Source organism: Oncorhynchus keta, chromosome 28 (genome assembly GCF_023373465.1).
Source record: "Oncorhynchus keta strain PuntledgeMale-10-30-2019 chromosome 28, Oket_V2, whole genome shotgun sequence".
In the NCBI taxonomy this organism is placed as follows: Eukaryota; Metazoa; Chordata; class Actinopteri; order Salmoniformes; family Salmonidae; genus Oncorhynchus; species Oncorhynchus keta.
In genome coordinates, this window is record NC_068448.1 from 72,721,718 (window position 1) to 72,745,348 (window position 23,631).

Sequence of the window (23,631 nt, forward strand, 5' to 3'; positions counted from 1 at the left end):
GTAGTCTTGTAGGCAGGTTACCTTAGTGTCGTTAAAGGTTGATGTGAATGGTTAAAAATGACATAATAATACAAAATAAATTATAATCTTCAATTATAAATTAATTTCACAACCCTGTTTGTAAGCTTTTAAATGATATCAATGATATCAATATTTTTTTATCACCAAAAAAGTCATTTTCTGAGCACTTCTACAATGGGTAAATATGTATCAAAAGGAGTACTCTCAAAAACATATTGAATTCAACTGGATTTAGTTACCCGTTCAGTACATTTCATCACACGGATAGATATTCGACTTTAGATGTGTGGATGGTTGACAAATACAAACGTTATACTGTTGCCATCAAAACAATGTAGCTAGTCACAAGTCAATTAAAATGCACGTGAAAAAGTGACACATACAGTACCAGTCAGGCTTGTATAATTACGAATCTGATCCATCTCTGATGAATATTGTGGTTCGTCCTGCCCAGTAGTTTAACAAGTCAAACGGGGTTGCGTTCAGTACGACAGAACGGTATGCAACGTTGAATTCAACGAAAACGGTAGACCTACTGTATTGAACGACCAGTTGAAAAACGTTGAAATTGTGGTGGATCAGAGTGCAGTTATCATATGGTGTGCTGCACGAGTTTTGCGATTTCAGATTGTCACACCTATGTTTACCAGGCCACACACACACACACACACCAAACGGGCGCAGAAGTATGCTACCGCAAAGTCTTTCGAAGAAAGGTCCGCACCGTTTTTTTGAGGACCGTTTTGTGGAAACGTGTGGTTCAGTGTAAACGTTAACGCGAACTGAACGCACTCCAGCACACACACACACACACACTCTCTCTCTCTCTCACATGCTCAAACTGCATCGCGCTTAGTGCCATAAACTAGTTTTGAGGACTTTGTAGCCAAATTAATCAATAATTGCAGTCAAATATTGATATATACAAAGTACTTTGTCACCAACAACTATTCAGCCTCCGCATTCTCGTGACTAGACATCCCACGCCAGTCACATTTGGAAGATTGCTGTCGCATGACAATCCTAAAGGACCAAAAACTATTGATGCAGACGAATATGCGTATTTTTTAGGCAGGGCATTGGTCCTCTGTACAATTCTTAAGCCGTTACGTTTATCTAGGGCAAGTTATTTTCAATGATTTAGCAGGATTTAGTTCGCCTTGTCCAGCAGTGACTGGAACAGATTGCTGTTTCGTTTTTAGACATGCACGGACTGAGTTGCAAATGTAAATGGGGCCTTACTTTCACTCTGTTCTTATCTGTCATTTGCGTGTTTATCTTCTGTGAATATTTGATATATTACCCTGCAATTTTGCGTTGTTCGTGGCCGAAGTTGAATAGAGACAGCGGCAAGGGAGTCCCCCCTCTTCGCGCTTTGTTTCTGTCGGATACCCACCTCCTTGGCGCAATAAAGGGACACTGGTTCGACAAACTGCGAAGGTAGGCTTTAAACTCCTATTCCAATTTCATTGCTTGTGCGTATTTGATAAGTTATCATATTAATAAAAATAAATTTTTATTTTTGTGTGTTTTACATCCCTGTAGGACTGACATTTGTTGAATGTGTGCATTTCAAACCTCTCTTTGGTCAAAACTGTAAGTTGCATCTCATATCAGAAAAAAATACAAAAGTACAAAAAAAATAAAATCTGAAAACAATGAACAGAAACAAACAGAAACGGACAAGTCCCTCTAAACACGTCCATAAATCATGGAAAGTGGGAGCTTTTTTTTAGGACAGGAATAGAATTAATCCTCTTAGATGGCTCAAATTAATATCAGATCATATGAAATCACCATGGCATCCAACTTCACCAGCTAGGGCACTAAACCGGATCACATCTTTAACTGCAATGCTTCATGTTCACATGGTTCACAAAATGAGTTCTAGTGGTCAGTCTCAATAGTTTTTTTCATTGGGAGGATGCTACCAGGATTGATTAAATACATTATATAGCATGATGGACAAGAAAGAACACTTTCAATCAAAGGGGGTTGTATCTTGGTAGAGTTGGGTAGTCATGACCAACAGATTTTTATCAGGGCCAGGAGTATTTTCTTATGAGGCCTCATCAGGACAACTCTGGACTGTAATAGGCTATCACTATAGTCAGGGCCCAGAGTTTTTCCTAGTGGTCCTTCCTTGTGGTCTTTCCACATGGTCAAGAACACTCCCTGCCCTAATCATAATGTACTGTACATTCCTCCCTGATAGAGAATGGCAGATGGAGAGAGCTTTCCAGACAGCACTGGGGGTCCTACAGCCAGAGGTGGTCTTCATTTTGGGAGACATATTCGACGAGGGGAAATGGAGCTCCCCAAAGGTTAGTTGATGGACACTGTCGGTTATCAGAAAGGATATACCACACACACCGCCGACAGCTAGACTACTCAGGATATGTGATAATAACACCATCTGTTGGCACACAAGGGGGTGTGTGTGTGTGTGTGTGTGTGTGTGTGTGTGTGTGTGTGTGTGTGTGTGTGTGTGTGTGTGTGTGTGTGTGTGTGTGTATGGATTTGAGCATTGGCCATTCCAATTTAATTTTCCTTGATTTGATTTGATTGAGTTGTGACTAACCTCCACCAGTTGTGCTTTAGTAGAAACACAGACAGTGAATGGGAGTAGGTGTTTGGGAGTTCATTACATTTATTATGAGGTAATGGTATGATATAACCTAAATGTAACTGAGGGAGGAATTAAATAACAGTAGTACACATCCTACTGTAACACCCTACTGTGTCGAGTGCTAGAAGGGGTTGAGGCAGATGTTGATACCCCAGCTCAAACTGTTCCTCTGTGACCATCTGAATATGCACCTTGTGTTCTTCAGGACTGGGAGGACGACGTCCGACGCTTTACGCAGATCTTCCGACATCCCAGAGACGTGGAGCTTATAGCCCTCATTGGTAACCATGACATCGGCTTCCATCATGAGTAAGTTAAGTTCAGAAGTCTCACTGTTAAATGGACGCTACCAAAAACATGTTGACAACGTTGTTCTCTCTATTCTCAACTAGTTCCGCTAACAGTAGGGAGTTATGTTGTCTGTAGTTGGTGTGCGTTAGTAGGGCCTAGCCCTGTGGTTGTTCTCTCTATTCTCAACTAGTTCCACTAACAGTAGGGAGTTATGTTGTCTGTAGTTGGTGTGCGTTAGTAGGCCCTAGCCTTGTGGTTGTTCTCTCTATTCTCAACTAGTTCCACTAACAGTAGGGAGTTATGTTGTCTGTAGTTGGTGTGCGTTAGTAGGGCCCTAGCCCTGTGGTTGTTCTCTCTATTCTCAACTAGTTCCACTAACAGTAGGGAGTTATGTTGTCTGTAGTTGGTGTGCGTTAGTAGGCCCTAGCCTTGTGGTTGTTCTCTCTATTCTCAACTAGTTCTGCTAACAGTAGGGAGTTATGTTGTCTGTAGTTGGTGTGCGTTAGTAGGCCCTAGCCCTGTGGTTGTTCTCTCTATTCTCAACTAGTTCTGCTAACAGTAGGGAGTTATGTTGTCTGTAGTTGGTGTGCGTTAGTAGGCCCTAGCCCTGTGGTTGTTCTCTCTATTCTCAACTAGTTCTGCTAACAGTAGGGAGTTATGTTGTCTGTAGTTGGTGTGCGTTAGTAGGCCCTAGCCCTGTGGTTGTTCTCTCTATTCTCAACTAGTTCTGCTAACAGTAGGGAGTTATGTTGTCTGTAGTTGGTGTGCGTTAGTAGGCCCTAGCCCTGTGGTTGTTCTCTCTATTCTCAACTAGTTCCGCTAACAGTAGGGAGTTATGTTGTGTGTAGTTGGTGTGCGTTAGTAGGCCCTAGCCCTGTGGTTGTTCTCTCTATTCTCAACTAGTTCCACTAACAGTAGGGAGTTATGTTGTCTGTAGTTGGTGTGCGTTAGTAGGCCCTAGCCCTGTGGTTGTTCTCTCTATTCTCAACTAGTTCCGCTAACAGTAGGGAGTTATGTTGTCTGTAGTTGGTGTGCGTTAGTAGGCCCTAGCCCTGTGGTTGTTCTCTCTATTCTCAACTAGTTCTGCTAACAGTAGGGAGTTATGTTGTCTGTAGTTGGTGTGCGTTAGTAGGCCCTAGCCCTGTGGTTGTTCTCTCTATTCTCAACTAGTTCTGCTAACAGTAGGGAGTTATGTTGTGTGTAGTTGGTGTGTGTTAGTAGGCCCTAGTCCTGTGGTTGTTCTCTCTATTCTCAACTAGTTCCGCTAACAGTAGGGAGTTATGTTGTCTGTAGTTGGTGTGCGTTAGTAGGGCCTAGCCCTGTGGTTGTTCTCTCTATTCTCAACTAGTTCCACTAACAGTAGGGAGTTATGTTGTCTGTAGTTGGTGTGCGTTAGTAGGCCCTAGCCTTGTGGTTGTTCTCTCTATTCTCAACTAGTTCCGCTAACAGTAGGGAGTTATGTTGTCTGTAGTTGGTGTGCGTTAGTAGGCCCTAGCCCTGTGGTTGTTCTCTCTATTCTCAACTAGTTCTGCTAACAGTAGGGAGTTATGTTGTCTGTAGTTGGTGTGCGTTAGTAGGCCCTAGCCCTGTGGTTGTTCTCTCTATTCTCAACTAGTTCTGCTAACAGTAGGGAGTTATGTTGTCTGTAGTTGGTGTGCGTTAGTAGGCCCTAGCCCTGTGGTTGTTCTCTCTATTCTCAACTAGTTCCGCTAACAGTAGGGAGTTATGTTGTCTGTAGTTGGTGTGCGTTAGTAGGCCCTAGCCCTGTGGTTGTTCTCTCTATTCTCAACTAGTTCCGCTAACAGTAGGGAGTTATGTTGTCTGTAGTTGGTGTGCGTTAGTAGGCCCTAGCCCTGTGGTTGTTCTCTCTATTCTCAACTAGTTCCACTAACAGTAGGGAGTTATGTTGTGTGTAGTTGGTGTGCGTTAGTAGGCCCTAGCCCTGTGGTTGTTCTCTCTATTCTCAACTAGTTCCGCTAACAGTAGGGAGTTATGTTGTCTGTAGTTGGTGTGCGTTAGTAGGCCCTAGCCCTGTGGTTGTTCTCTCTATTCTCAACTAGTTCTGCTAACAGTAGGGAGTTATGTTGTCTGTAGTTGGTGTGCGTTAGTAGGCCCTAGCCCTGTGGTTGTTCTCTCTATTCTCAACTAGTTCCGCTAACAGTAGGGAGTTATGTTGTGTGTAGTTGGTGTGTGTTAGTAGGCCCTAGCCCTGTGGTTGTTCTCTCTATTCTCAACTAGTTCCACTAACAGTAGGGAGTTATGTTGTGTGTAGTTGGTGTGTGTTAGTAGGCCCTAGTCCTGTGGTTGTTCTCTCTATTCTCAACTAGTTCCACTAACAGTAGGGAGTTATGTTGTCTGTAGTTGGTGTGTGTTAGTAGGCCCTAGCCCTGTGGTTGTTCTCTCTATTCTCAACTAGTTCTGCTAACAGTAGGGAGTTATGTTGTGTGTAGTTGGTGTGCGTTAGTAGGCCCTAGCCCTGTGGTTGTTCTCTCTATTCTCAACTAGTTCCACTAACAGTAGGGAGTTATGTTGTGTGTAGTTGGTGTGCGTTAGTAGGCCCTAGCCCTGTGGTTGTTCTCTCTATTCTCAACTAGTTCCACTAACAGTAGGGAGTTTTGTTGTGTGTAGTTGGTGTGCGTTAGTAGGCCCTAGCCCTGTGGTTGTTCTCTCTATTCTCAACTAGTTCCGCTAACAGTAGGGAGTTATGTTGTCTGTAGTTGGTGTGTGTTAGTAGGCCCTAGCCCTGTTAGTAGGCCCTAGCCCTGTTAGTAGGCCCTAGCCCTGTGGTTGTTCTCTCTATTCTCAACTAGTTCCGCTAACAGTAGGGAGTTATGTTGTCTGTAGTTGGTGTGTGTTAGTAGGCCCTAGCCCTGTTAGTAGGCCCTAGCCCTGTTAGTAGGCCCTAGCCCTGTTAGTAGGCCCTAGCCCTGTTAGTAGGCCCTAGCCCTGTTAGTAGGCCCTAGCCCTGTGGTTGTGCTCACTTTCTCTTGACATAACATCATTATTTTTAAATCTTTGAACAGAATGAGCTGGTACAAACTTGAACGCTTCGAGAGGGTGTTCAATGTCACCTCTGCCCGGATCGTAACCAACAAGGGAGTCAAGTAGGTCACTTTACTGTAAATAGCGTCATCTAACCTTGTCTCAAAATTATGCATGTAAACAGTTTAACAATGTGTTGTTTGTGGTTAGTCACGTTGATGTGTAGCTTAGCTCCAATCCTTGTACCATCATTAATGTGTGTGTGTGTGTGTGTTCCCACAAAGTTTTGTACTGGTGAACAGTATGGCCATGCATGGAGACCGCTGCCCCATCTGCGAGCATGTGGAAAACGAGCTGTACAGCCTCTCTCAGGCTCTCAACTGTTCAGTGCTGGTGATCTTAATCGCAACCATCATCCTCAACAATGCCACACACACACACACACACACACACACACACAAACAAACAAACAAACAAACACACAAACAAAATGGGGGTTATTGGGATTTGGAAAGAAGCAAGAGATTTGAGCATTGACAAAAAAAATAAGTATTTCTTTCCCGAGTGCAATCAAGAGTCACCATATGGCTTTTGCATGTTACTCAGCGCCAACAATATGTGGGTCAAATGTTTTGAGTTTAATCCCAGACTTTATTCAGTAACATCCCCAGAAATGTCTTTTTGAAACGTGGTAAGCATTATGTTGTCACGAAAGAGGAAGGATTGTCCCTACACATTGTCAACATTATGTTACTCCCATTGCGAATGTGAAAGTAGATTGTAATGATATTGTGGATTTCACAGAGCCACCGGTCAAGCAGCATGAGAACATACTGTCAGGAGGACATGCAGAAGTTTCCCCGCTCATCACCTATCATCCTGCAGGTACGGTTTAGTGTGTGTGCGCGTGCTTGCGAAGTGACTGAGACTACTTTAGTTAATTATAGGTCCTCGCGGTGTCATTGTACACTGAGTGTACAACATATAGGAACACCTTCCTAATATTGAGTTCAATTTGTTGTGGGCATGGACTACAAGGTGTTGAAAGCATCCAACAGGGATGCTTGGCCAATGTTGACTCCAATGCTTCCAATAGTTGTGTCAAGTTGGCTGGATGTCCTTAGGGTAGTGGAGCATTCTTGATACACACAAGAAACTGTTGAGGGTTGAAGCGAGCAGTGTTGCAGTTCTTTACACACACAAACGGGTGCGCTTGGCACCTACTACCATACCCCATTCAAAGGCACTGACATCTTTTGTCTTGCCTATTCACCCTCTGAATGGCACACATACACAGTCCATTTATTAATTGTCTCAAGGCTTAAAAAGCCTTGTTTAACCTGTCTCCTCTCCTTCATCTAGGGGCGGCAGGGTAGCCTAGTGGTTAGAGCGTTGGACTAGTAACCAGAAGGTTACAACCGAGCTGACAAGGTACACATCTGTCGTTCTGCCCCTGAACAGGCAGTTAACCCACTGTTCCTAGGCCGTCATTGAAAATAAGAATTTGTTGTTAACTGACTTGCCTAGTTAAATAAAGGTGAAGTAGATTTAACAAGTAAGGGATCATAGCTTTGGTATTTGCTATTTTTATTCATATCCTCATTAGCTGTTGCAAAAGCAGCAGCTACTCTTCCTGGGGTCCACACAGAACATGACATAATACAGAACATTAATACACAAGAGCAGCTCAAGGACAGAACTACATACATTTCTTTTTAAAGTCACACATAGCCTATATATCAATGCATACACACACTATCTAGGTCAAATAGGGGAGAGGTGTTGTGAGGTGTTGCTTTATCTGTTGTTTTTTTTAAAACCAGGTCTGCTGTTCATTTGAGCAATATGAGATGGAAGGAAGTTCCATGCAATAAGGACTCTATATAATACTGTGCGCTTTCTTGAATTTGTTCTGGATTTGGGGACTGTGGGGACTTCATGTCTGGTGAGGTGTGTGTGTCAGAGTTATGAGTAAGTTGACTATGCAAACAATTTTGGGATTTTCAACACAATGTTTCTTATAAAAAGGAGTGATGCAGTCAGTCTCTCCTCAACTCTTAGCCAAGAGAGACTGGCATAGTATTTATATTAGCCCTCTGATTACAATGAAGAGCAAGATGTGCCGCTCTGATCTGGTCCAGCTACAGCTTAACTAGGTCTTTCCTTGCAGCACTGGACCACACAATTCGACAATAATCAAGATTGGACAAAACTAGAGCCTGGAGGGCTTGCTTTTTGGAGTGTGGTGTCAAAAAAGCAGAGCATCTCTTGATTACAAACAGACCTCTCCTCATCTTTACAACAATTGAATCTATATGTTTTGACTATGACAGTTTACAATCGAAGGTAACACCAAGTAATTTACTCTCCCCAACTTGTTCAACAGCCACAACATTCATTACCAGATTCAGCTGAGATCTAGAACTTATTGAATGATTTGTACCAAATACAATGCTCTAGTTTTAGAGATGTTCAGGACCAGTTTATTACTGGCCACCCATTCCAAAACAGTTTGAAACTCATTAAGGGTTTCAGTGACTTCATTAGCTGTGGTTGCTGATGGGTATATGGTTGAATCATCAGCATACATGGACACAAATTCTTTGTTTAATGCCAGTGGCAGGTCATTGGTAAAAATAGAAAAGAGGGCCTAGAGAGCTGCCCTGCGGTACACCACACTTTACATTTTTTTACATTAGAGAAGCTTCCATTAAAGAAAACCATTTGAGTTATATTAGATAGACAGCTCTGAATCCAAGATATGGCAGAAGTTGAAAAGCCATAACACATATGTTTTTTCAACAACAGGTTATGGTCAATAATATCAAAGGCTGCACTGAAATCTAACAATAGAGCTCCCACAATCTTCTTATCAATTTCTTTCAACCAATCATCAGTCATTTGTGTCAGTGCAGTACATGTTGAGTGCCCTTCTCTATAAGCATGCTGAAAGTCTGTTGTGAATTTGTTTACAGAGAAATAGCATTGTATTTGGTCATACACAATTTCTTCCAACAGTTTGCTAAGAGCTGGCAGCAAGCTGATAGGTTGGCTGTTTGAACCAGTAAAGGCAGCTTTACCACTCTTGGGTTGCGGAATGACTTTGCTTCCACCCAGGCATGAGGACAAAGACTTGCCTCAAGGCTCAGATTAAAGATATGACAGGTAGGCGTGGCTACAGAGTCAGCTACCATCCTCAGTAGCTTTCCCTCTAAGTTGTCAATGCCAGGAGATTTGTAATTTATTGATCGAAAACAATTATTTTTCCACCTCTCCCATAATAACTTTACAGAACTTGCAATGCTTTTCTATCATTATTAGTTTTTTTTAATGGATGAATACGGCTCACAATTCGTTGTTGGCATTTCCTGCCTAAGTTTGCCTACTTTGCCAATGAAGCAATCATTGAAATAATTGGCAACATCAAGTGATTCGATGAAAGATGGAGTTGAATATGTATTTTTGCCCATAATTTCATATAAAGTACTCCATTGATCTTCGCTTCATAATGCAGTTTCTTCTTTTTGTTGAGTTTAGTCACATAATTTCTCCATTTGCAGTAAGTCAGCCAGTCAGATGTGCAGACAGACTTATTAGCCACTCCTTTTGCCCCATCTCTTTCAACCATACAGTTTTTAAATTCGTTATCAATCCATGGAGCCTTAACAATTCTAACAGTCAGTTTCTTAACAGGTGCATGTTTATCAATAATTGTAAGAAGCAATTTCATAAATTCATCAAGTGCAGCGTCTGGATGCTCCTCATTAATCGCATCAGACCAACAAATATTTTGAACATGAGAACTATTTTTGTTTGTTTAAAAGATCCTTCATGTGTGAGAGAGACACCACTGTCCTCAATGGTACTCCCGCAAGGTGTGGTCTTTGTCATGGTAGCTAGTAAAGTAGTTTACGTTGTTACTCCTCACAGTTCCAGACAGGGCAGGTCACAGGGAAGATTGAAAACAACAAACAGCAGGGATCTAGACAGCCACAAACCCGGGACAATCTGCGGTCCCAGCCACAATGACTAATCAAGCCCTCAAGAAAACACCGCTACCTTGATATGCAGCTAGCTAGCAGCTAGGCTAGTTGAGGACTTGGATTAGTTAACACAATGTGCCATTGGAACACAGGAGTGATGGTTGCTGATAGTGGGCCTCTACACCTATGTAGATATTACATAAAAAGTCATTTCCAGCTCCAATAGTCATTTACAACATTAACAATGTCTACACTGTATTTCGGATCAATTTTATGTTATTTTAATGGACAAAAAAAATGTGCTTTTCTTTCAAAAACAAGGACATTTCTAAGTGACCCCAAACTTTTGAATGGTAGTGTATGTCTAGTATATAATTCTGTAAATTTATAATAGCCTAAACCTGTTCCAGTTCACATCATCTCATGATGCTCAGCACTTCAAGCCATGCGCCATCAATGTGTACCCCTCTCTCTTGCTCTCTCCCCACTGGTGAAATTTCTCACGCCTGCACTTATCTGACCAATCAAACATGTAAACAACTAGGGTTCCAAAGCAAGCTTCTCTATCCGTGCTAATGAGTCGAGTAAATATAATGATAATTTTTTAAATAGCGATGTTGATTTCACAGGTATTTTTAGTACAAAACATTAATAACACCTGCTCTTTCCATTACATAGACTGACCAGGTGAAAATGATGATCCTTTATTGATGTCACTTGAAGATAGATTTTTTTTTAAAAGCCTCTCTCCTGTAACTATTCCCCAGGTTGTTGCTGTAAATAAGAATGTGTTCTCAGTCAACTAACCTGGTAAAATAAGAGTTCAAATAAATTTGAGACATGGATTGTGTATGTGTATGTGTGCCATCCCGAGGGTGAATGAGCAGGACAAAAGATTTAAGTGCCTTTTGAATGGGGTATGGTAGTAGGTGCCAGCCACACCGGTTAGTGTCAAGAACTGCAATGCTGCTGGGTTTCACGCTCAACAGTTTCATCTGTGTATCAAGAATGGTCCACCATCCACAGGACATCCAGCCAACTTGATACAACTGTGGGAAGCATTGGCATCAACATGAGCCAGCATCCCCGTGGAACGCTTTCAACATGTAGAGTCCATGCCCTGATTAATTGAAGCTGTTCTGGGGGAGGGTGGGGTTATTGGTTAGTTGCAAATGAAATCCATATTGTGTGTAGCCTACCTATTATACAAAAACACCTAGCATTGTTCACTTACAGTATGTTATGTACTGTGTATTGACCTTCTGTCGGAAGCACTACCCTTTGTACCGACCTAACGATGCAGAGTGCACTGGGCAGGACGCCGCCTCTCCTGAAGAGCGACACCAGGTGTTCCATGAGCGCTATGACGTGCTATCCCAGGAGGCTTCTCAAAGGGTGAGGTTACACACACACTCAGTCATATAACTAACACCTGGGGTGCATCTCATTGTCTAAAGTGGCCTCCTCTCCTTGCTTGCACCCGTTTTATTTTATTCAGCTCGTGCAGATGAAGGAAAGGAGACAAGGAGAGGAAGCGACTTTAGACTATTGAGATACAGCCCTAGGGCTCATTCTGAAGAGTGCATCTTTCTGACTGAAAACCATAACAAATGTTGGGTCTTCTTCAGCCTTGTTCACACTGCATGCCTTAATGCTCATATCAGTTTTGTTTGTTCAGTTTGTTTTGGACAACTAACTGTACAAACAGCAAGTTACAAGTGACCAAATGGTGTGTGTTCAGACAGCTGTCATGTGATGACAAGGCTACACTAGTTGTCATAGTAACGAGGGGGGTGAGTGCAGTGGTCTAGACTGATTGGTGGTGGTACTTGTGCTTCCTATCACTCAGTTCTGTAGCAAGCTAAGGTGACAATAATGCCTGTCATGGACATTTCCCATTTGTTTTGAATGTTCAAAATCATAGTGGTAAGAACACTTTTAAAGCCTCAAAGGATAAGATGATCCAACTTTCAAAACAAGTTATTTTTTTACAGCAGTCCACCAGCTAGCCAGTCACAGCAGTCCACCAGCCAGCCAGTCCACTAGCCAGCACAGCAGTCCACTAGCTAGCCAGCCAGTCCACTAGCAGCCAGTCACAGCAGTCCACCAGCTAGCCAGTCACAGCAGCAGTAGCCAGCTACAGCAGTCCACTAGCCAGCAAGCCACCAGTCCACTAGCTAGCCAGTCACAGCAGTCCACTAGCTAGCCAGTCACAGCAGTCCACCAGCTAGCCAGTCACAGCAGTCCCAGTCACAGCAGTCCACTAGCTAGCCAGCCACAGCAGTCCCACTAGCCAGCCACAGCAAGCTAGCCAGTCACAGCAGTCCGCTAGCCAACCAGCCACGGCAGTCCACTAGCTAGCCAGCAGTCCGATAGCTAGCCAGCCACAGCAGTCCACTAGCCAACCAGTCACAGCAGTCCACTAGCTAGCCAGCCACAGCAGTCCACTAGCCAACCAGCCACAGCAGTCCACTAGCTAGCCAGCCACAGCAGTCCACTAGCCAACCAGCCACAGCAGTCCACTAGCTAGCCAGCCACAGCAGTCCACTAGCTAGCCAGCCACAGCAGTCCACTAGCCAACCAGCCACAGCAGTCCACTAGCTAGCCAGTCACAGCAATCCACTAGCCAACCAGCCACAGCAGTCCACTAGCCAACCAGCCACAGCAGTCCACTAGCCAACCAGCCACAGCAGTCCACTAGCTAGCCAGTCACAGCAGTCCACTAGCTAGCCAGTCACAGCAGTCCACTAGCCAACCAGCCACAGCAGTGACTGTTTAGCTTTCTAGCACATTCAATCATTTGTTTCTAAACAATTAACAAGCTAGTTGGCTATCACGTTAACAGTTGACTAAAGGTTAAATAAAAAAAAACATTAAAAACAGAGTAGCTAGAAAGCAACAAGATACCAACTAACAGTCTAAAACCACTTGATGACAAATAAATCAGATTTGACCGTTCAGACACAAGTTGCATGGCCAGGAATCAAATGTGTATATGACTTCAGACCACTTAGGACGCTGGTTTGAAATGTGGCTAGAAATATCTGATTCCAAAATAAATTAATAAATACGATTTGAGTCAGTTTAAACGGCCAATGTGAACACGGCTTTAGAGGCATGTGATTACAGAAATATGATGGACTCTTTTGATCCCACTTTGCAGTTACTTTGGTGGTTCCAGCCCCGTCTTATCCTGAGTGGCCACACCCACAGTGCCTGTAAGGTGGTCCATGACAACAAGCATCCAGAGATCAGCGTTCCTTCCTTCAGCTGGAGAAACCGCAACAACCCCAGCTTCATCCTGGTAACTAATTAACGACACCGAATGAAAATATAAACACAACATGTAAAGTCCCATGTTTCATAAGCTGAAATAAAACATCTCAGAAATTGTCCATATGCACACACAAAAAAAACAACACATTTCTCTCAACTTTTGTGCACATCCCTATTAGTGAGCATTTATCCTAATCGGTGGGGGTATAGGCAGGCATAACCTACAGACAACGAACACAATTGCATTTTATCAATGGATATTTGAATAAACAGATACCGTGACGAGAACCTGATGCCTGTTGTCGTGCCATTCATCCACGCCATCATTGTTCTTTTTTTTAACCTTTATTAAACTAGGCAAGTCAGTTAAGAACAAATTCTTATTTACAATGACGGCCTAGGAACAGTGGGTTAACTGCCTTGTTCAGGGGCAGAATGATAGATTTTTACCTTGTCAGCTCGGGGATTCGATCCACCAACCTTTCGGTTACTGCCCCAACGCTCCAACCACTAGGCTACCTGCTGCCCCCGTGTCACAAGGATCTGTACACAATTCCTGGAAGCTGAAAATGTCCCAATTCTTCCATGGCCTGCATATTCACCAGGCATGCCACCCATTGAGCAAGTTTGGGATGCTCTGGATTGACGTGTACAACAGCGCGTTCCAGTTCCCACCGATATCCAGCAACTTCACACAGCCATTGTAGAGTGGGAAACAATTTCAGTAATCAACAGCCTTTCAGCAATCAACAGCCTGATCAACTCTATGCAAAGGAATGTGTCGTGCTGCATGAGGCAAATGGTGGTCACACCAGATACTGACCAGTGTTCTGATCCACACCCCTAGCTTTTTGTTTAAGTGATCAGATGCCTATCTGTATTCCCCAGTCACATTTCCTCAAATGAACTGTAACTCTTCTTTGAAATTGTTGCATGTTACAGTCGCTCTGCAGAAGAGCGTCTGCTAAATGACTTAAATGTAAATGTAATGTAAATGTTGTTCAGTCTCAGGGTTGGGGTCAATTCCATTTTAAATTCAAGTTTACCTCTCTCCCGCTCCAGGGCATCTTCTCTCCCACGGACTTCCAGTTGGCCAAGTGCTTCCTGCCAGAGGAGAGCAGCGTGGTGGCCATCTACTGTTCCACAGCCATGGTCGTCTTCCTCCTGCTCTTGGCCCACCTACATCTCACCAAGACCTCCATGCTCCTGGCCACCAATCTAATGGGCAAGCACAAGGGCTTCTGACAGTTTCCCCTAGATCGTACCGTTTGCTTGGCGGGCCGCTTTAAAAAAAAAGTCCCCTGAAGTAAAGTGTGACTGAAACCAATAGAGGGTGAAATGTTCTAGGTGAATGACAAGAGATAGGCCCTATGATTACCTGTCAAAGTAACTGTATGAGGACATCTGTGTGACCTGTCACCTTTGATGACCTCAGGCCCCATGTTCCAAAGACTCCTGTGTAGACACTCCTGACATAGAACCCAACATCACCTTTTACAGGGAGGGCCTGGGTCCTGACATAGAACCCAACAGCACCTTCTACAGGGAGGGTCTGGGTCCTGACATAGAACCCAACAGCACCTTCTACAGGGAGGGTCTGGGTCCTGACATAGAACCCAACAGCACCTTCTACAGGGAGGGTCTGGGTCCTGACATAGAACCCAACAGCACCTTTTACAGGGAGGGCCTGGGTCCTGACATAGAACCCAACAGCACCTTTTACAGGGAGGGCCTGGGTCCTGACATAGAACCCAACAGCACCTTCTACAGGGAGGGTCTGGGTCCTGACATAGAACCCAACAGCACCTTTTACAGGGAGGGCCTGGGTCCTGACATAGAACCCAACAGCACCTTCTACAGGGAGGGCCTGGGTCACTCTGGGATAGTTTTTACTGATCAATTACGTGCCCTGAGATTTTATCCCTCGTTTCCCTTTTTAAATTATTGGCAACTTGAATGTTTTTAAATTTGATCTCTGATCTACTGGTGAATAAGCTATGACAGGGCCATCTTTGAGCTTTTTAAACGTGACCTGGACGAAAACAGTCAAGGGAAGATGTTGACACTGGGTTTCTTGTAACTGTAATTTATGCATATACAAAGTGTACATAATCTGTCATATTTTCCCGCATGTTCAGTTTAGACACCCCCCCTCAAAAAAAAGTATTCTGATGTGCCTCTTTATTAAAATAAAAATATTTTTCCGTATTCCATAAAGGCCTGACACACACGCATCACTCCTGCCCCCTCGCTCTCAGAATAGACTTGCACATTGAAAGCTGCCGTTCGGTGTAAAGAACAGCCCATCTAACTGGGTTCACACCTGTGGCAATGTGAAGGGCTCTCCATGTCCATGACCGACTTGATCACTACTTTCTCCTCTCATTCTATAGAAGTTGATGCCTATGCATGTGTATGCATACATACATTCTAGACATTCATAAATATGTATACACATAGGCACACACATTACTATGTATAATTGTACATATAGATTTATAGAATATATGTATATCTTTATAAATGTATATGTACATATATATTAATATAAAATGTATATGTACAATGCATGAGTGCATGTGTGTATATGTTTTACAGTACATGCATGCTTCGAAGCACACACACACACACACACACACACATTTACTGGCACGCATATGTATACATCTCATACACACTTCATATCTAAAAAGTTGCTTCCTACTGTAGTAAAACAACACCAGGTTGCGATTTGGACACGTCAATTGATCTTGTAATGTATTAAAGCTGAGAATCAGAAACAAAAATTGAAATGTTCACCGTCAAAACGAAGGAGGATGAAGGCAATGTCTCTGGCTGCGACCTGGTCACTGCGGTAGGTAAGTGGTTCATTTGCATAATGTATACAGGATTTCCGTGTGTTTTTTTTTTAACCCCTCGCAAATTTTTCCTCCTTTTTTCTACTAAAGAACATTTTCCTTTTTTATAAACCAGAAAAATGTACCTCTACAGAGAGAGAGAGAGAGAGAGACGCCCTACCTGCAGTCTCTACTGTCAGATAGAGTTTGACATCAAGCTGTACAGCGCAGTCAACAACATACATCAGAGCTCAATTTACAGGTACAGCCATTATCAAGGCACAAAGATCTTCTACAAGTAGTTTTTTTCTCAATAAAGTTGTACAAAATAACATTACATTTTGCAGTCTGTACAAGATAATCAACAAAAACAAATCTATATATATATATATAGATAGAACTCTTGCCCAAGAGGATCTAAGTAAAAAGGACCGTCTGTGGGCAAATCAAAGTGAGTGTGGTATTTCTCTTTCCATCTAGACACGTGGCAGAAAGCTGCTGCTGCTCCTACGGCCAGAGGTGCATAGGACTCAAACTCCCAGCATCCTCCTATTCTCCCACAAGCCCCACCCCCTCTATGCTAAATCTACAGCCTGAAAGCCTCACTCTCCATCATCCTGCAATAAAATGATACAAAATAAACAAAAAGTGACAGAGTAATAAATATCACGGTGCTACATCATGTGTATACTTCCTTGACGGCATTAAGTTACCTGATACTTCTGCTGCCCACCCCTTCATCAAGTACGAGAGAGAGAGGTGTTGGGAGGAACCAGCATTCACAGCCATCAGATCCCTCAACTCTCACACACCCTCATAACAACTTCAGCTGGTCCAGATCAAAACAACAGAAATGACAGAAGAAGAAGACTAGTTTCAAACAAAATCTACAAAAAAAAAGGCTTAGTGGAATGAACAGAATAAAGGCATTGGAAATAAAAGATGAGGCACACACACAATGTCCCATCCCTGCTTAGACCTACAAAATAAAGTCAAGATGGGCCATAGATAAAAGAACAAAGGAAGGAGAAAAGTAAATAGAAAACAACAATGGCAAACAAAATGACAGCATTGTGATGCTTCAGTAGTTCTCCTGGTAACAGGGCCTTGTGTTTTGGGAGTGGAATCAAACTGCGCCGGGATTGGCAGAGTGCTGACTGGATGGTGGGCTGCAACCAATCACAAGAGTTCGTATTGACGCAGGTGCATCCTCTGGATGATGTCTCGGCAGTCGTTGAAGACGCGGCGGATGTTCTCCGTGTCCACGGCGCAGGTGAAGTGGGGGTAGCAGTAGTGTTTGCCGTCGCCGCTCGCCGTGCTGATCCTCTGTGGGGCGGTGGAGAGACACATCCACATTTCACTTTATTTCGTGAATTGACTGAACTGAAATGGAAATGACTCAAACCTTGAAATGGTTGACTCTTAAGTTAACACTAGGAAACAAGGGTATACAGTCAGTACAGAATGAAAACGGTACGTACAAGGAACTCATCTCGGATGAAAAATTTGGCCCGGGTCACTTTAGGGTCCTCTCCAGGGTCTGGAACAGCTGACCACAAAGAGACAAATGTCATCAGAAGAAAGATATCATTTGGACTGGATGTAATCAGTGTAGTGCCTGATGGCAGTGCCTGCAATCAAATGTTTATATCTCTAACTACTGTTCTCCATGCTCCAAATCATTCTCATTTGACAATGGGAAGAAAGGCATGTTAATGCTATTGTTCACATACTGCAATAGAGTCCCTGGAATATCTAAAAGTAAGTGTCATAAGAGGTCTAAATTAGGTTGATTCCAGGGCCAGCGCAAATGATTCCATTTGATTCACATTTTCAAAAAGTGTGAGTTGCCAAAATGGGTTAACCTTTGAATACATCTTGAGGATCGGTTTGGGAGTCCTTCACTGTGAAGCAACAACAACGATGCTTCGTTTCTGGAGTGTGTGAACCTTAGGTTAGTACATTTGTATAATTTATTATGATCCAGTTCATAATATATTTTAAATAATGAACAATTATAATAATGCTTATGAATATTGAATATGAGTCAAATCAACAATGATTTAAACAATGGGGTGTTTTCCGTCCATCTTAGTACCCACCTTCAGCCGGTACTGTATAGCGAACATACTCAGGGAAGTAATCTTCAAGTTTGGATTTCCCTGCTAAGATCTTGTCAGCCAACATGTCCTGCTTGTTCAAGAACAGGATGACTGAAATGGTCCGTAGAAACCTGAAAACAAAGAATGGCGTGACTAGACAGGTATTTAAACAATCACATTTTGTCAGAGTTCGTGGAATGTGAACCGGTGGGTTTAAAAATAAAACCTCTCCATCCAACTCTCATGTTTCTGTTTAACACTGATTTCACCACCTTGACTGATTAACACCGATATCACAACATTGTCCGATTAATACTGATTTTACCACCTTGACCGATTAACACTAAATGGGAAGCACATTTATATAGTGTTGCAATGTGTTACAGTTGGTTTGAAATGCATTTTCAGTGTATTGAAAATATATTGAAATCATAACACAATAGAATATATTACTAAATGTGGTGCGAAATGTTCAGTAGGGCAAAATTGGGGTGGGAGAGGGCAGCGAAAGCCAGACGAGGTGACTGTGGACCAGAGGGCAGCGAAAGCCAGACGAGGTGACTGTGGACCAGAGGGCAGCGAGAGCCAGACGAGGTGACTGTGGACCAGAGGGCAGAGAGCCAGACGAGGTGACTGTGGACCAGAGGGCAGAGAACCAGATGAGGTAATTGTGGACCACAGGGCAGAGAGCCAGACGAGGTAATTGTGGACCAGAGGGCAGAGAGCCAGACAAGGTGACTGTGGACCAGAGGGCAGAGAGCCAGACGAGGTGACTGTGGACCAGAGGGCAGCGAGAGCCAGACAAGGTGACTGTGGACCAGAGGGCAGAGAGCCAGACGAGGTGACTGTGGACCAGAGGGCAGAGAGCCAGACGAGGTGACTGTGGACCAGAGGGCAGCGAGAGCCAGACGAGGTGACTGTGGATCAGAGGGCAGCGAGAGCCAGACGAGGTGACTGTGGACCAGAGGGCAGCGAGAGCCAGACGAGGTGACTGTGGACCAGAGGGTAGCGAGAGCCAGACGAGGTGACTGTGGACCAGAGGGCAGCGAAAGCCAGACGAGGTGACTGTGGACCAGAGGGCAGCGAAAGCCAGACGAGGTGACTGTGGACCAGAGGGCAGCGAGAGCCAGACGAGGTGACTGTGGACCAGAGGACAGAGAGCCAGACGAGGTGACTGTGGACCAGAGGGCAGCGAGAGCCAGACGAGGTGACTGTGGACCAGAGGGCAGAGAGCCAGACAAGGTGACTGTGGACCAGAGGGCAGAGAGCCAGACGAGGTAATTGTGGACCAGAGGGCAGAGAGCCAGACAAGGTGACTGTGGACCAGAGGGCAGAGAGCCAGACAAGGTGACTGTGGACCAGAGGGCAGAGAGCCAGACGAGGTAATTGTGGACCAGAGGGCAGAGAGCCAAACAAGGTGACTGTGGACCAGAGGGCAGAGAGCCAGACAAGGTGACTGTGGACCAGAGGGCAGAGAGCCAGACAAGGTGACTGTGGACCAGAGGGCAGAGAGCCAGACAAGGTGACTGTGGACCAGAGGGCAGAGAGCCAGACGAGGTGACTGTGGACCAGAGGGCAGAGAGCCAGACGAGGTGACTGTGGACCAGAGGGCAGAGAGCCAGACGAGGTGACTGTGGACCAGAGGGCAGAGAGCCAGACGAGGTGACTGTGGACCAGAGGGCAGAGAGCCAGACAAGGTGACTGTGGACCAGAGGGCAGAGAGTCAGACAAGGTGACTGTGGACCAACCTGTTATTCCAGATGCTCTTGAAGAGATCCAGTGATTCCCGGAGTCTGTTGGTGCTGTTGTCTTCCCTTATGACCATATTATAACTGCTGCTTGCTGCCACAAAGATGATGGCCGTCACGTCTGAAAGAAATAGGAGCACAGTGAAATGAGTTGTTTCAGTACTCATTTACAAAAACAAATTAAAAAGGAAAAAAATGGAACTTTTATTTAACCAGACAAGTCAGTTAAGAACAAATTCTTATTTACAATGATGGCCAACCCCAGCCAAAACCTAACCAGGACCACGCTGGGCCAGTTGTGCCGCCATATGAGACTCCCAATCACAGTTAGTTGTGACACAGCCTGGAATCGAACCAGGGTCTGTAGTGACGCCTCTAGCACTGAGATGCAGTGCCAGAACGCTGTGCCACTCGGGGTGAGTACCAGACGCTGAGACCTTGCAAACCACATCATATAGCATGTAATACTAATGAATCCTTCCGTATAAAATGTGGATCCAGATATGGTATACAATGCAGAGCTACTGAAACACCGTCGTCTGTCCCACCTCAAGACTGTGCTAGCCTGTAAAGCTAAAGCCTGGGCATTATCATATGTGCTAACATGAGTCTTCCAGTTTCAGAAAAGTTTACTTGAAAAGGTTACTCGTTGACCATCATTCACCGAACCACCATAGTTACACTCACAGCACAACATTGTGGGCAGAGGAACAGCACAGTGGGGAGCAGAACAGCACAGTGGGGAGCAGAACAGCACAGTGGGGAGCAGAACAGAACAGTGGGGAGCAGAACAGCACAGTGGGGAGCAGAACAGAACAGTGGGGAGCAGAACAGCACAGTGGGGAGCAGAACAGCACAGTGGGGAGCAGAACAGCACAGTGGGGAGCAGAACAGCACAGTGGGGAGCAGAACAGCACAGTGGGGAGCAGAACAGCACAGTGGGGAGCAGAACAGCACAGTGGGGAGCAGAACAGCACAGTGGGGAGCAGAACAGCACAGTGGGGAGCAGAACAGCACAGTGGGGAGCAGAACAGAACAGTGGGGAGCAGAACAGCACTGTGGGGAGCAGAACAGCACTGTGGGGAGCAGAACAGCACAGTGGGGAGCAGAACAGCACAGTGGGGAGCAGAACAGCACAGTGGGGAGCAGAACAGCACAGTGGGGAGCAGAACAGCACAGTGGGGAGCAGAACAGCACAGTGGGGAGCAGAACAGCACTGTGGGGTGCAGAACAGCACAGTGGGGAGCAGAACAGAACAGTGGGGAGCAGAACAGCACAGTGGGGAGCAGAACAGCACAGTGGGGAGCAGAACAGCACAGTGGGGAGCAGAACAGCACAGTGGGGAGCAGAACAGCACTGTGGGGAGCAGAACAGCACAGTGGGGAGCAGAACAGCACAGTGGGGAGCAGAACAGCACAGTGGGGAGCAGAACAGCACAGTGGGGAGCATAACAGCACATTGGGGAGCAGAACAGAACAGTGGGGAGCAGAACAGAACAGTGGGGAGCAGAACAGAACAGTGGGGAGCAGAACAGAACAGTGGGGAGCAGAACAGCACAGTGGGGAGCAGAACAGAACAGTGGGGAGCAGAACAGCACAGTGGGGAGCAGAACAGCACAGTGGGGAGCAGAACAGCACAGTGGGGAGCAGAACAGAACAGTGGGGAGCAGAACAGCACAGTGGGGAGCAGAACAGCACAGTGGGGAGCAGAACAGAGCAGTGGGGAGCAGAACAGAACAGTGGGGAGCAGAACAGCACAGTGGGGAGCAGAACAGCACAGTGGGGAGCAGAACAGAACAGTGGGGAGCAGAACAGCACAGTGGGGAGCAGAACAGAACAGTGGGGAGCAGAACAGCACAGTGGGGAGCAGAACAGCACAGTGGGGAGCAGAACAGCACAGTGGGGAGCAGAACAGAACAGTGGGGAGCAGAACAGCACAGTGGGGAGCAGAACAGCACAGTGGGGAGCAGAACAGCACAGTGGGGAGCAGAACAGAACAGTGGGGAGCAGAACAGCACAGTGGGGAGCAGAACAGCACAGTGGGGAGCAGAACAGCACAGTGGGGAGCAGAACAGAACAGTGGGGAGCAGAACAGAACAGTGGGGAGCAGAACAGCACAGTGGGGAGCAGAACAGCACAGTGGGGAGCAGAACAGCACAGTGGGGAGCAGAACAGCACAGTGGGGAGCAGAACAGCACAGTGGGGAGCAGAACAGCACAGTGGGGAGCAGAACAGAACAGTGGGGAGCAGAACAGAACAGTGGGGAGCAGAACAGCACAGTGGGGAGCAGAACAGCACAGTGGGGAGCAGAACAGCACAGTGGGGAGCAGAACAGAACAGTGGGGAGCAGAACAGAACAGTGGGGAGCAGAACAGCACAGTGGGGAGCAGAACAGCACAGTGGGGAGCAGAACAGCACAGTGGGGAGCAGAACAGCACAGTGGGGAGCAGAACAGCACAGTGGGGAGCAGAACTGTACACAGAATCCAAACTCACCGTTAAAGCACTGGATCCATTTTCTCCTCTCGTCTCTCTGGCCGCCGACATCAAACATACTGAGAGAGAGGGACAAACCTGTTAACTTCTGTATGGGCCAATGTGTGGAAGAAGCACATTTAACTCAACCATGTCTTGATCTCAAACCTTGAGAAACCCTCAGTCTATTGAACTAGTTTTCTACATGGAGTGATGGTGCTGGAAACAGAGCCCCTTGTGGGTAAAGTTAACCACAACATTTGCCGCGTCATGGTGTTTCAGTGCAGATACTTTCCATTTAGTGTCCATTTGTTAGACAACCAAAATGTTAATTACATTACATTTAAGTCATTTAGCAGACGCTCTTATCCAGAGAGAAAAGACAAAAGACTCTTCCAAAGAAATGTTGGTGGTTGACTGTAAATGGTATGATACTAATCACATTTGACTTAGCTACATTTGTATTTTAACAAATTATGTCCATATAACAAACAAAAACCTAACACAAACAGAAGCAAAGCTTTATGCTTTTCATGACAGCCATTTAGAGACAAATTAAAACACTACCCTAGATGACCACAAGGTGGGGACATTTCCATGATAACAGGAAACCACCATAGCCATGTACATACAGTACATTGTTCATACAGTTAAGACAACAGACAATGCTGTGTAACATTACATCACAATGAAGGAAAGGGAACACTTACTGAAAGTTCACTTTGTCGACTTGAAATCTTGTTTCAAAAATACCTGAAGTCAAAACTCGGCATCGAAGCAAGTCCTGGGGTTCAAAAACAAGAGGGGCACAGAGATGAAGAGATTCACAAAAAGAATAAGCAAAATAGAAAGGAAGAAAGAGAGAATTGGAAAACAAATCAAACATGGATAAACTCCCATAACTGTGAGGTGAAATAGTGCAGTGTGCAGTCATGTTGCCATGACAAAAGGGGAGCCAGTGGAGCACAAACAACATCGTAAATACAACCAATATTTATGTTGATTTTCCCTTTCATACTACTATCACATTGTTAAAACACTGTACATTGCCAACAATATAACATTTGAAAATGTACTAATGTTTCCCTTGTTTATTTCCCTTGTTTATTTCCCTTTTGTTTATTGTGAATTCCATTTGCTTTGGCAATGTAAACATATGTTTCCCATGCCAATAAAGCCCTTTGAATTCAAATGAATTGAGAGGGAGCGAAAAAGAGAGTGACGGAACGAGCGAGAGAGAGAAATAAAGAAGAGAGAGAGAAAGAGTAATGTTTTCCTACACAGTGGTT

At 44.8% G+C, this 23,631-nt stretch overlaps 2 protein-coding genes across 7 annotated transcripts in view; one reads left to right on the forward strand and one right to left on the reverse strand.

Moving 5' to 3' along the window:
• Positions 1–771: 771 nt before the first annotated feature.
• LOC118361198 (metallophosphoesterase 1-like) lies at positions 772–14,933 on the forward strand. 3 transcript variants are annotated; one of them, XM_052483870.1, is made up of 10 exons: positions 1,319–1,461; positions 1,567–1,617; positions 2,237–2,345; positions 2,856–2,959; positions 5,965–6,045; positions 6,208–6,316; positions 6,728–6,808; positions 11,179–11,301; positions 13,070–13,210; positions 14,245–14,933. In XM_052483870.1, exons 2-10 carry the CDS (start codon positions 1,583–1,585, stop codon positions 14,425–14,427), a joined length of 966 nt encoding a protein of 321 aa, XP_052339830.1. In that variant the 5' UTR covers positions 1,319–1,461; positions 1,567–1,582; the 3' UTR covers positions 14,428–14,933. The 3 variants fall into 3 exon arrangements, with proteins under 3 accessions (XP_052339829.1, XP_052339828.1, XP_052339830.1); XM_052483869.1 differs by lacking the exon at positions 1,567–1,617 and having other exon boundaries at positions 772–1,461; positions 11,224–11,301; XM_052483868.1 differs by lacking the exon at positions 1,567–1,617 and having other exon boundaries at positions 777–1,461.
• Positions 14,934–15,348: 415 nt separating this feature from the next.
• Positions 15,349–23,631, reverse strand: part of LOC118361199 (guanine nucleotide-binding protein G(olf) subunit alpha-like) — an 83,284-nt gene continuing 75,001 nt past the window's right edge. For 2 of the 4 annotated variants that reach the window (XM_052483864.1, XM_052483866.1), the window contains exons 7-13: positions 23,053–23,126; positions 22,364–22,422; positions 19,870–19,990; positions 18,122–18,252; positions 17,885–17,953; positions 17,501–17,568; positions 15,923–17,345 (exon numbers count right to left, since the gene is read on the reverse strand). In XM_052483864.1, the coding sequence (XP_052339824.1) occupies positions 17,199–17,345; positions 17,501–17,568; positions 17,885–17,953; positions 18,122–18,252; positions 19,870–19,990; positions 22,364–22,422; positions 23,053–23,126 (669 nt within the window). In that variant the 3' untranslated portion in view covers positions 15,923–17,198. Of the gene's footprint in view, positions 17,346–17,500; positions 17,569–17,884; positions 17,954–18,121; positions 18,253–19,869; positions 19,991–22,363; positions 22,423–23,052; positions 23,127–23,631 lie in introns of all 4 variants that reach the window. The other 2 variants (XM_052483865.1, XM_052483867.1) reach the window with 2 other exon arrangements.